Raw genomic sequence first — 11,765 nt, forward strand, 5'->3', positions numbered from 1 at the left:
AAGGGGTGGGGGTGGGTGGGTGGGGGACTGGTGGGGGAGTGTATTGGGGACTTTTTGGATAGCATTGGAAATGTAATTGAGGAAAATACCTAATTAAAAAAAAAAGAAATTGAAGGAGAGACTTCAACTAGACTTCAGACATCCAAGCTGGGCAGGTCATGCTTTTAATCCCACAACTGGGAGGTCAGAGGGAGGCAGATCTCTGAGGTAGCCTGGTCTTCAGAGTGAATTCTGAGTTCCAGGACATCCAGGACTGCACAGAGAAACCCTGTCTCAAAAACAAACAAACAAACAAACAAACAAACACAAAACAAAAACAAACAAAACAACAACAAAAACCCAACTCCCCCCAACAAAAGAAAACAAAAAACCCCCCCAACCCCAAACAAAACAAACTGAAAAAAAGTCAGATATCTGAAGAAGATGGAGTCTGGAGAGAGGTCTCCCAGGGCATTGGGCGATGCTGAGGTTGTGGGCAGTGTTTGGTGAATCTTGTTGGAACATACAAGCTTAGTTCATGTTGGGGAGTTGAGGGGGTGATCCTTTTATAAGGCAGACCTGGGTAGCAGAAATTTGCTTTGCAGACCAGGGATTAGGAATTGGGAAATGCTTTAGTGAATAACTGGCCCTGAATTTACCACTTTCCTTAAGAGACAGAAACCATGTGGAAGTCAGGGGAAGGAGGACCTGGCACCAGCTCTGTTTAAGCTGAGGCCTCATAGGTTTCAGCACAAACCTTACTGTTTGAAATACACGCTCCTTTTTATCTAGCCTAGGTTTGGCTTTCTGTTTAATGCAGAGCACCCTCAGGTTATTGCACAATACATTTTCATGACTTTTCCAAACTGCTAAGAGCTTCTTGCTTGTTTGTTTTGAGACATGATTCATTATGCATCAGTAGCAAACACAACAGGTTATAGTGTAGCCTTGGAACCCGAGAATTCTGGGCTCAAATTCCAGCTTTGTCACATTACCGTGTGATTTGAGGCAACGCCTGACCTTTCTCTTGTGACATCTTGTCTCAATTGGAGTCAACTTTAATCTGAAACTGACACCACCTTTTCTATGCCCACCATGAAAAGTCCTTTGGGAACAGCACACCCAATGGGTAAAAATGTACAGATAACTTTGTTTCGGCTTCTGTTAAACTGCTTGCTTGTTCTACTTCCTCTGCAACTGCCAACTAGGATGTAGTTTTCTGTGTTCTTATTCTTTGAAACCTCCCTGTAAAATGCACTGGAGGCTGCTCTGTAAGAAGTATTTCTTTCCAGGCAGTTGCCTGCTGACTTAATGCAGACTCTTAACTTGTACTTTGGTTGTGCTGAGTGGTCTTTGGGTCTCTACCTGGCAACATATGGAGGCCACAGTGAGATCCTTACAAGACCCTCACTAGTTTGATCAACTCCAGGTCTCAGTACAGATTGTGGACCACAGCAGCCAAAGACTTCCTCCTATGGGTGAGTAGTCTGAGATATTCTAGGGCTTCAGGAGAGATCTGCAATGGTCTAGACCCCTCTGATACCCCTAAATTTCCTTCAATAAGAGACATCTAGTCTGTCATCCCAGGAGGTAACTCTGGTTAAGGGACCTTCTAGTTAGGACAGAAAGAAAAGGCTGGAGCTGGCTGCTGATACAATATCTAGAACCCGTGTGAGACATCACTGGATTCCTCTAGTCTGGCCAGGTTTATGAATGTGTAGTGGACATCCCTGGTTGTCTTCACTACGTGATTCTCTGTGTTTCTGTCAGTTCTGTTTTCCTGTATTGACCAGTGGCTTTATCTGATGTGAGATGCCCCCTGCTTCAAGACCTGTACCCTCTTTGTTAGGGACCCAAATCTTTTTGGCTCTGCCAGGTTGCTCAGTGAAACCCCCAAACCACTAAACCTTCACTTGCCCCACTAAACCTCCACTTGTCTCACTTCTGAAGTTCTCTCTTGTTTCATTGTTTGACTCCCTCTCAGCCAGAGGTCCCTGCCATCTAAGCAGAATGCACACAGGGAGAGAGAAATAGTTCCCTATGCTGTCAGCTCCTTCTGGTACCTCCCCTACCTGCTCTAAGTAGCCTCACAGAAGGGAAAACGTTTCCCTGGGCTGAGTCTGGTGGGAAAAGAGAAAATTTTACTTCCTCCTCTTTCATGATTTATGTTCCTTTTCAATCAGTGAGCCATATAATTGGAAAACTCAAAACCCATGATTCTCTGAAAAAAACAGAAAAACTGCCTCTGGGATAAGTGGGAGGATTGCTGCCAGACAATGCAGCCCAGATAGAGCAGATTTTCCATTCTGTCCAACATTGACCAAATAGAGTTTAATCAAATTTCACTAGGCCCTTCTAAGAAAGATCAAAGGCATCTGATAAAAAAAAGATTGCCTTTATCATCTAGTTATTCTCAGATATTAGAAAAAAATTTGAAAAGGTATAAGTAGGTCTCAGTTGCTGGAGATAAATCAAGAAATGGTTAACAACAGAGAGCCAAATGGAAGACTAGACCTTTTGCGTAAACTAAAAGCCACTGTCACCTTCTCTGATGGAGAGATACAGACTTAGAGATACCCAGCAAATTTTGGTTTCTTGCCCTTTGTCAGAAGAATGACTCCTAGCTGAAAGTCCTGTTCCCAGTCAGAAGATAACTTTAGACTATCTCTCAGATTTACAACAAAGATTCCCAGGGGTATGGGCAGAAACCAACCTCCCAACATTAAGTCCCTATACTCATTTAATCAACCAGTTCAACTACTCCTGTCCAGATTAAACAATGATCCCGTAAACAAAAGGGAAATTTCAGTCCATATCAACTGGCTTAGAGAGACAGGCATCCTGGTACCCTGCCAGTCACCCTGGCATATACCTCTCCTGCCTGTGAAGAAACCCGGGACCTCTGATTATAGATTTATTCAAGATCTAAGGAAAGTGATCGGAGAATCAAGACCATTTACCCCATAGTTACAAACCCAAACACACTCATGAGACTGATTCTTCTAGGGAAACAGGGGTTCACTGTCTTTAGGCATTCTTTAGCCTCCCATTGGTAGAGGTGAGTCAATTACCTTTGCCTTTCAACAGACAGACCCAGATGGAGGTTACAGTGGGAAGCTTACTCGAAACAGGCTGCCCAACACTTTAAAAAATTCTCCAACCCTGTTTGATGAGATTATCTCATCTGATCTTCTGCCTTTCTGAGAGAGGCTTCCTGGGACGTATTTTTACAATATGTAGATGACCTCTTCCTAAAAATTATTGTAAAAAGGCCACTGAGAGTCTGCTGCAAGACAGACATTAGGCTACAAAGTGTTGTCTAAGAAAGCTCAAATTTTGTACATCAGAGGCTACTTATCTTGGTTATTATCTAAGGAGAGGCAAAAGGAACCTGTCTCAGAGTAGGACTGTTGTCATACTTCATATCCCAGCTCCAAAGACTAAGAGACAGGTTTGAATGTTCCTAGGTGTGCCTACATATTGCTGCCTCTGTATACCAGGGTTTGCAGAAATTGCAAGGCCTCCAAACACCAGCACAGAATGGGGTACTAAGCCTCTAATCTGGGCTGAGACTGAATAACAGGCATTTGAGGTTTTAAAAACAGCCCAGACTTTGGCTCTAACCCTAGCACTTCCAGATGTGTCCAACCCTTTTTATCTATTGGTCTATGAAACAAAAGGCATTTAAAAAGGGGTTTTAACACAAACTTTGTGGCCATGAAAATTCCTTGTAACATACCTGTCCAAACGATTGAAATTGAACTCTGCAGTCTCAGGATGGACCATCTGCCTAAAAGCTATGGTGGTGACTGCTAGTCTAGTTAAAAAAATGTTAACTCTGGTCAGGCACCCCACAGCACTCCACACAGTTGAGGCTCTCCTCCAAGGAACACCAGAACTCTCGATAATGCCTATGTGAACCAGTACCAAGTACTACTATTGGACTACTCTTGAGTCTGGCTTGAGAAATCCATTGCCAGCAATGTATTTCTTTCCTGATGATGACCAGTAGGTGTTCATTCATGACTGTCTTGAGGTGACATCCTCCTGAAAGATCCTGATGCAGTGCTCTACACAGATGGGAGTAGCTTAATTAAAGATGAAACTAGGGACATGGGGGTTGTAGTAATTACTTTAACTAGAATGATTTTGGCCCAAGACAGATAACTCAGCCCAGATACCAGAATTGACTGATATGACCTAGGCTCTCAGATGGGGAAAAGGAGAGTCCACCACTACATACAGAGGTAGTTACAATACTTTTGCTACCACGCATGTCCACATAAGATCTATAGAGAAAGAGGACTTCTCACCACTGAGGAAAGGACATTAAAAACAAAGAAAAAAGATCTTGGCCCTCCTAGAGGCTATATAGCTTAGTTGCTTCACTCCCATGGACATTAATACAATGACTCCATTAAGGTAAGGGGCAATGAGACCACTGGCCTGGCTTCTAGACAAATGACCCTAAGACCAGTGGATTCTATTGATGTTCTGGTGATTTCTGGTGATATACTTTGATCCAGTGTTGCCCGAGACTCCATAGTACAAACAAGAGGTAATAGAGGATGAAAATAATAAAAAAGGACAGTTCAAATGTATAAATTGGTGGAAGACATAGAGCAAAGATCACTCTCCTCAAACAACTGGCAGGACTCTGGTAACAGACCTTCATCCTCATCTGAGGTTCAAAAACTTTCTGAGTTGCTCAGATCAAGTTACTCAGACCTTCTTCTTTAGCTTTGCTTTGGGCCCATTGCACTGAATATAGGGAGGGATTTGTCCTCTATGGGTTTATGTTTGGAGGAAACCTCCTCTCCTCCACTCCTCCCCAGTTCAGAGACCAACAGTTGGCAGAACTCTCTAACCATTTTTTTCTTAAGTCACTACAGGCCCTCTAGGCTTCCATAAAGGTTCTTCATTGGACAATCAGAGAGATCCAGCTGACCTCCGAGTCCAACCTCAGTTTCCCCCTGTTCAAGCCCAGTGATACTATCTGGGCCAAGCAGAGAGCTAAACGGTCTGAAAACAACTTGGAAAAGACCCTACACTGTGATTCCCTCCATTTTTGTGGCTGTGAAGGTAGCTGGCATTATTATGCCATGGATCTACCACATGCAGATTAAGAAAGCAGAAGCCTCTGATAATGATGCCAAATGGACTATTTTCAGACTAAGGGCAGAATTAAAATTAAGGTTTCATTATCCCTGGCTTTATGTTCTCTTGAGTCTTGTGTTTGGTATGAGTGGAAGGCCATGGTACAACTCCCACTGCTTTCAGGCCAGGACCTGGGAACTAAGGAGGAAGATAGATACAGGAAGGTGATAGAGCAACTACAGATCAGAAACCCATATTCCTTCTTGACCATAGCTTATTGATGCCCACTTTAAGTATTTGATTGTATCAGAAAATGAAAAGATGTGGAGGTTTATCTTCTGAGATAGAAATATAGAATTTACAATTCTATACATACTCTGTGGCTGGGCTCCCTAGTTGCCAAGGACAAGGAAGTTTTTGTTGTAAAAATTGGGGTTGTAAAACAGATTGAATTAGCAGTGGGGCCCTGCACTTAAAATTGCATGGGCAGTTATGTAAAACAAATGATTAATTCAGTCAAATCAATGGTCCTCAGGGGCAACTACACCTCTTTACAGCAGGATGAGTTGCAATTTAACTCATTCACTAAGACTAGTGGGAAACATGACAGGACAAACCATCGTGTCTCAGCTGGAGGGATCTGTGGTTTAATCTGAAATGGACTCCCTAATCGCACCCCATTTTCTATGCCTGCTGGGAAAAATCCTATGTGAAAACATCCAACCCTGTTCTAGAAACTCAAGATCAAATGCCCAGCTAACTGCATGTTTTGGCTTCTGTTAAACTGCTTGCTTGCTGTACTTCCCCTTGCAACTGCCAACAAAGATGTAGTTATCTGTGTTCTTTGTCTTTAAAGGCTCCCTGTAAAATGCACTGGAGGCTGCTCTGTGAGAAGTGTTTCCAGGCAGTCACCATCTGGCTTAATGCAGACTCTCAACTTGGACTTTGGTTGTATTGAATGGTCCTTGGTTCTCTACCCTAAAATACTCTGCCTCAGTTTCTCCTCTACAACATGAGAGAACAAAACATCATAGAGTTGTGAGGATCAGGTGAAATGCAGTGTGTAAACGTCCTGAGCCTAGTGTCAGACTGCAGGGTTACTGTGAGATCTCCTTGCCCAAGTGTAGGAAAAAGCATAATCTAAGACTCATAGGTCATCAAAGAAATAGCATAATGACTTACCACGCAACTGTTGGCATTCTTTTCAGCCAAGACTGACAAGGATCCAGAGATGATAAACTACATAGACATAGGAAAAAAAAAAAAGAACATGTCATTAAATTTCAAACATTTTGTTTCTCAGACATGTAAATCTGTGTGCTTTCTCTTAACACTATCACTGTCCCAAACTTTAAGTGGTATTCTACCTTATGCCATACAGGATACCCTAAGTCAGTGACTTTCAACCTTCATAATGCCGTGACCCTTTAATACACTTCCTCATTTTGTGGGGACCCTCCCCCAATCATAAAATTATTTTATTGGTATTTTATAACTGTAATTTTGCTATGTTATGAACTATGATGTAAATATCTATAAAGCTCAAGGTGTGTTATATGTAGATTGTACAACCTAGAGTTTTTTGATGGTCTTAGGTGACCCCCATGAAAAGGTCATTCACTCTGAAAGGGGTCATGACAGGTTGAGAACCACTGCTCTAAGTCATTCATTATCACAACTATCTGACTAGGTATCTTCAAGTGCATTGTGGGCCATACCATTGTCCAAACTCACTGCTGACACTGTCCTATTCTTGACTATGATCTTGTCCTAGGAGGTTAGGGGCAGGGTGGTTATAGTACTGAAGTTGGGAGAGAGGACATCAGGGCTCTTGTTTCATATGTGCTACTAATTCATCTTGCTGTGTTCCTAGACCAGCCTGATAGTCCTAACAAGGCCCCTGTTTTCACACAGTTGATCTTTCTGTACTGTTAAATCTATTTTCATCTCATCTCATTGTAGTAACAATAGTTGCTATACTTTATTGTGTACTACTGAGGATAGAACCCAGGTCCTTGTACATGCTGGGTGAATACTTGATTCCTGAGCCATATCCTTAGTCCTGTATTTCTTTCTTACAAGAACCACCGAGATAAAACACTTCTAAATGGCTAAGTGTACTGCTTTTGTACAGTCAGAAAGGAGCTTTGAACAGGATGATCTGAAACCGCAAAATAATAAGTTTCCCTAGATCATTGAGTTTGGGGGACTGAAACCTAAAACTTAGCTGAAATCTAAGAACTTAGGAGAAGAGAATGAAATAAAGCTATATATGGTATAATAGTGTCTTTTTAATAGATGATATAAGAGTCTACACAGAAATTCTAATAGATCTGAAAGTCACTAGAATTAATAAGAAGGCACTGTTATTTCACCAGCTAGAAGATCAATGTTCAGGTGCCAATTGGTAGAGGGAGAAGAAACTTATTAGTGGAGCAGTGTGCAAGTTTTGTAAGTAGCTCAGGAGATGTAGTTTTTGCGAATCCTCACTCATGTGACACAGCTGCCTGGCTGTGTCAGAAAAATATCTGAAGATCCCAATTAGCCTGCCTCCCAATAAGGCTAGAAGATTAACCAATCTCTTAGGCACGAGCTCAGTCTTCACCCAGTTTCTGCCGTATGAAATGTCCCTAGGTGAGCTTTTCCTGTTGTTGGAAGTACCTCTTACCTTTTCTGGCTACCCAGGCTTGAAGGTTCTGATTTCTTTCTGATTTTATTTTATTTTTCTATAACAAAACCCCTCTTAAACTCATCCTTTATTACCTGTAAATTTCATTCAAGTTTTCCAGGTACAGAGTCACTGACCTAACAGAAGTTTCATATGGGCCTGAGTGACCTGCACCCTAACTTCCAAGTTAAGCCCCTCAAGAGATAGTCTCTGTCCTTCTGAAAGAACCTTGTTTCTCATATTCCCCCAGCTTTCATATACACACTGCTGTGCTGGCAAAGCTTGCTGCCTGCTGGTGAGGTATCATAGAGGGGAAGGCCTTGATCAGGGCTGTTTACCTGTAATAGCCAATTTCCTATCACCGAATGGCTGGGCAACTTGCTTAATTAATTAATTAATTAATTCCTGAAAAGTTTGCAGTTGCTTTCATGATTGGGAGGTAGACACTGTGTATAACGTGAAACTCCATGGACTTCAGCTTACATATATTACGATATTACAGTAATGTGCATCAAGGGATTACAATTATTCTGGGCATCCTATGCTGGAGGAAGAGAAAGGCTGAGGCTTGGTGCCAGTTAAGAAGAACTTATGTCCTAGGAGATTTCACATAGCTCTGCTAGCTTGTCAGCTCACTTTGCTGGACAGACTGGAGTTGAGGCAGTGATGGGCCAGCTATGGATAGGAGCACACCATGACCAGCTATGGATAGGACCACACCATGGCCATGACTGGGTAGTTATGTGTACTCCTTAACCTCTACTTAAACCTAAACCCCTAAGGAGGATTTTGGGGAGGTGTCTTTGGGTTCTTTATTTGTTCCTCTTCTCACTGTGGTCACAGTGCATAGATAATCTTTCTTATCTTCTTTGCTATGGATCATCTCTTCAGTAGGCCTATTAAGGGTGGGTAGCAGAGCTTGGCTTATGAGTGCTGAATAGTCCAGGCTCTGACCCTAAAAGCTCTGGTAATTATCATTACCAGAATATTTGTACCCAAAAGCTCCTTATAGTCAGGAGGCAGTGTTGTCAAGGCAGGAGTATAGGTGAGTCCCCCAGCCCTCAGCAGCACCCGCAGACTTCTAAGCTATAAGGGTTCTATGCCTGGGAGTGGGGTCCAAGAGTCTTCTCACCTCTTCTCCTCCCCAGTTCCCCTCTGATGACTTAGAAAGGAGGCCACACAGCCTTGTACTCACAGACAGGCCTCCCCAGATCAGGTACCCCGAGGGCCCCAGCAAATAAGAAGTCTCGAAGGGTTGAGGGTTGTAGAGTTGAGGGTTGACTGCAGAGAAGATATGAAATAGACCAATGAGGATCTGGATGGCCTGTGGGGAGAGCAGAGAGAAATCTGGTGAGAGAGCAAGTGGGGCTGTGGGCTGCTGAGCTGCTCTTTGTCACCTTGGCTGTGCTCCAGAGCCACTTGAGGTATGAATGGGATTGGGGTTCACCTAGGTCAACATCTAGACTAGACCAACATCTCTGAGTGGGGTCTGTTCCAGATGTGTGTTCCAATGGGTGGCTTGAGTAATGAAAAGGGTAAGATTATTCAGAGCAGTTCTCTTTTTGAACGTGGGTCTCCAAATGCTTGTAAATCATCAGCCACCAGAATTCATAGTCATGTCACCAGTATTACAGGATTACAATGTCTATGCAACATAATCATTGTTTACCTTCACACATACAGTTATAGCCTTCCTGGCGCTTGGGATCAGCATTTGGATCACTGATACAGTTTTACACACTTTAAGCAGTGGCTCTGATAAATTTGGGATAAAAATATAGAAAAGAAGTGAGGGGTTGGGGCATGTATTAGCCCACGTACAGATACAATGATGAAATACCAAATAGTGGGCAATTTGGATAAGAAAAAGAAAGTCTATTTGGCTCATAGTTTTGGGACTGTCAGTTCAGGCTAGCTCTGATGGGGGCTCTCCTGGTTTTGCTGTTGTGCTGTAAATTGTATCATTGTGGGAGAACATGCAAGAGGGAGAGATTACACTGTGAGACTGAAAGCCAGAGGGGTTGAGGGAGGCCAGTCCTGCTCCTGTGAGAACTATTAAGAGGTTCCACAAGGACTACACAAATCTCTTCTGAACCCAGTGACCTAAATACCTCAAGCTAAGCCCTACCTCTTAAAGGCTCTTTGGCACCTCTCATCATTACCTACTGGAGACAAACCTTCTGACATGTGAAGCCTTGTAGGGCATAAGCTAGACATATCTCTACTGTGGTAGGGTTTTGATGAGTCTGTTTCCTTCCTGACCCTTCCCTTATCCTCTAGGAGGGTTGCAACCTCTCAAAGGAGGCGGGGCCTTTTGCACTCTTTGAGCACCAAAACTGTGTATGTGTCTCATGATAATTGTCAGAAGGTACAGTTACAATAGCCGCCATGAAGTAAATACCCACCCCACCAGGTTTTTGAGAACTGTGTCCTGGTTATTGCTATCTCCTCATGGAGTGTGCTCCATGCTGAGTGAAGGACTGCACTGAGATGAAGAACTTGTTATGATCCAATCATCCTTCCAGCCAGTCATTTTATGAGGAGTTGGCTGGCATCTAGCAGAGCATAGAACCAGTCTTGTTTCTGCCTCAAAAATTAGGATGGAGTTGAGCTTTTCAGGGTGCCAAGTGAAATTAGAGGTTTCTGAAAAGAGGCAGGAATATCCTTGGTGGAAGAGGATCAGCAACCTCAGAGGCATTAGGATGTAGAGGAGCTTACTAGATCTTATGAGAGGCAGTGACTGAGGTTCTAGGAAGCCCTGGCCACTTGCCTGGGTCAATGGTTTTTCTAAAAGTGAAATTGCCTCTGATAGTTAGGAAAGGGATGGCTGGTCAATATTATAGCCTCCCTCAAAACACATGGAATGAACTGGGGAGCTGAGGAATGCAGGGAGGGATTGCCATTTGTGGGGTTATCCTAGCCATAGCCTTTAGAAGCTGTGACCTCCTTTGCCCTCTGACCCCATCGAAGGCACAGACTTACAAAGTCCATGAAGGAATGGACTTAAGAAACTGGAGAGATGATGCCACACTCACCCCTAATGTTCTGACCTCTTCATTTATGAATTTCTTGGGATTAAATTCAGGAAAGGTCATAAAGGACATGTTCCATTGGGGAAGGCTTGAGGTCTGTGTTGGCCCAGGGACAGTGTTCAGGGGATTCTGAGGGTCTCCCGGCAGGATCTGGACACTTGTTACTTCTGGTGAGTATTGGATTACTCCTGGTGGAGCCTGCACGCCAGCCATTCCTGCTGGATACTGTAGTCCAGTGGGCCCAGCCTGCAGGCCTGTTGTTCCAGCGGGATTCTGGATCATGATGTGTGGGTTCTGGAAGTTTGCACTCCCTGGGTTATACTGGAGCATTGTTGCTGAGGCTGGGTAGGTGGTGGTCTTTCCCAAAGGCTGCTCATGGCTTCCAGAGACCACAGCATATGTAGGCTGCATAACTTGGACATTACCAGGGACGGTGACAGCAGACACATTCTCTTGATTGCTCATGATGCACAGCTGCTACAAAACACACAAGATACAATTTCCACTGAAAACCCAACAGTCCTTCTTACTCCTTATGTCTGTCATTGTCTTCACTAAAATGCAAGCCTATTATGTAAGCTAAGAGTCTTTGTTTCCAGGAATGGATACAGAAACTGTGGTAGATTTACACAACAGAGTACTACTCAGCTATTAAAAACAATAAATTTATGAAGTTCTTAGGCAAATGGATGGATCTGGAGGATATCATTCTGAGTGAGGTAACCCAATCACAAAAGAACTCACGTGATATGTACTCACTGATAAGTGGATATTAGCCCAGAAACTTAGAATACCCAAGATACAATTTGCAAGACACATGAAACTCAAGAAGAAGGAAGACCAAAGTGTGGACACTTTGCCCCTTCTTAGAATTGGGAACAAAACACCCATGGGAGGAGTTACAGAGACAAAGTTTGGAGCTGTGATGAAAGGATGGATCATTTAGAGACTGCCATATCCAGGGATCCATCCCATAATCAGCTTCCAAA

The 11,765-nt window shown here is 43.3% G+C and overlaps 1 protein-coding gene across 1 annotated transcript in view; it reads right to left on the reverse strand.

Annotated features, from left to right (window-relative positions):
• Ms4a18 (membrane spanning 4-domains A18) overlaps window positions 1-11,765 on the reverse strand; it is a 21,811-nt gene that overhangs the window by 5,643 nt on the left and 4,403 nt on the right. Inside the window, exons 2-4 of the mRNA XM_021152617.1 lie at window positions 10,780-11,253; window positions 8,940-9,068; window positions 6,259-6,315 (exon numbers count right to left, since the gene is read on the reverse strand). Coding sequence (XP_021008276.1) covers window positions 6,259-6,315; window positions 8,940-9,068; window positions 10,780-11,241 — 648 coding nt within the window. The 5' untranslated portion in view covers window positions 11,242-11,253. The remainder of the gene's footprint in view (window positions 1-6,258; window positions 6,316-8,939; window positions 9,069-10,779; window positions 11,254-11,765) is intronic.

Source organism: Mus caroli, chromosome 19 (genome assembly GCF_900094665.2).
Source record: "Mus caroli chromosome 19, CAROLI_EIJ_v1.1, whole genome shotgun sequence".
NCBI classification, from domain to species: Eukaryota; Metazoa; Chordata; class Mammalia; order Rodentia; family Muridae; genus Mus; species Mus caroli.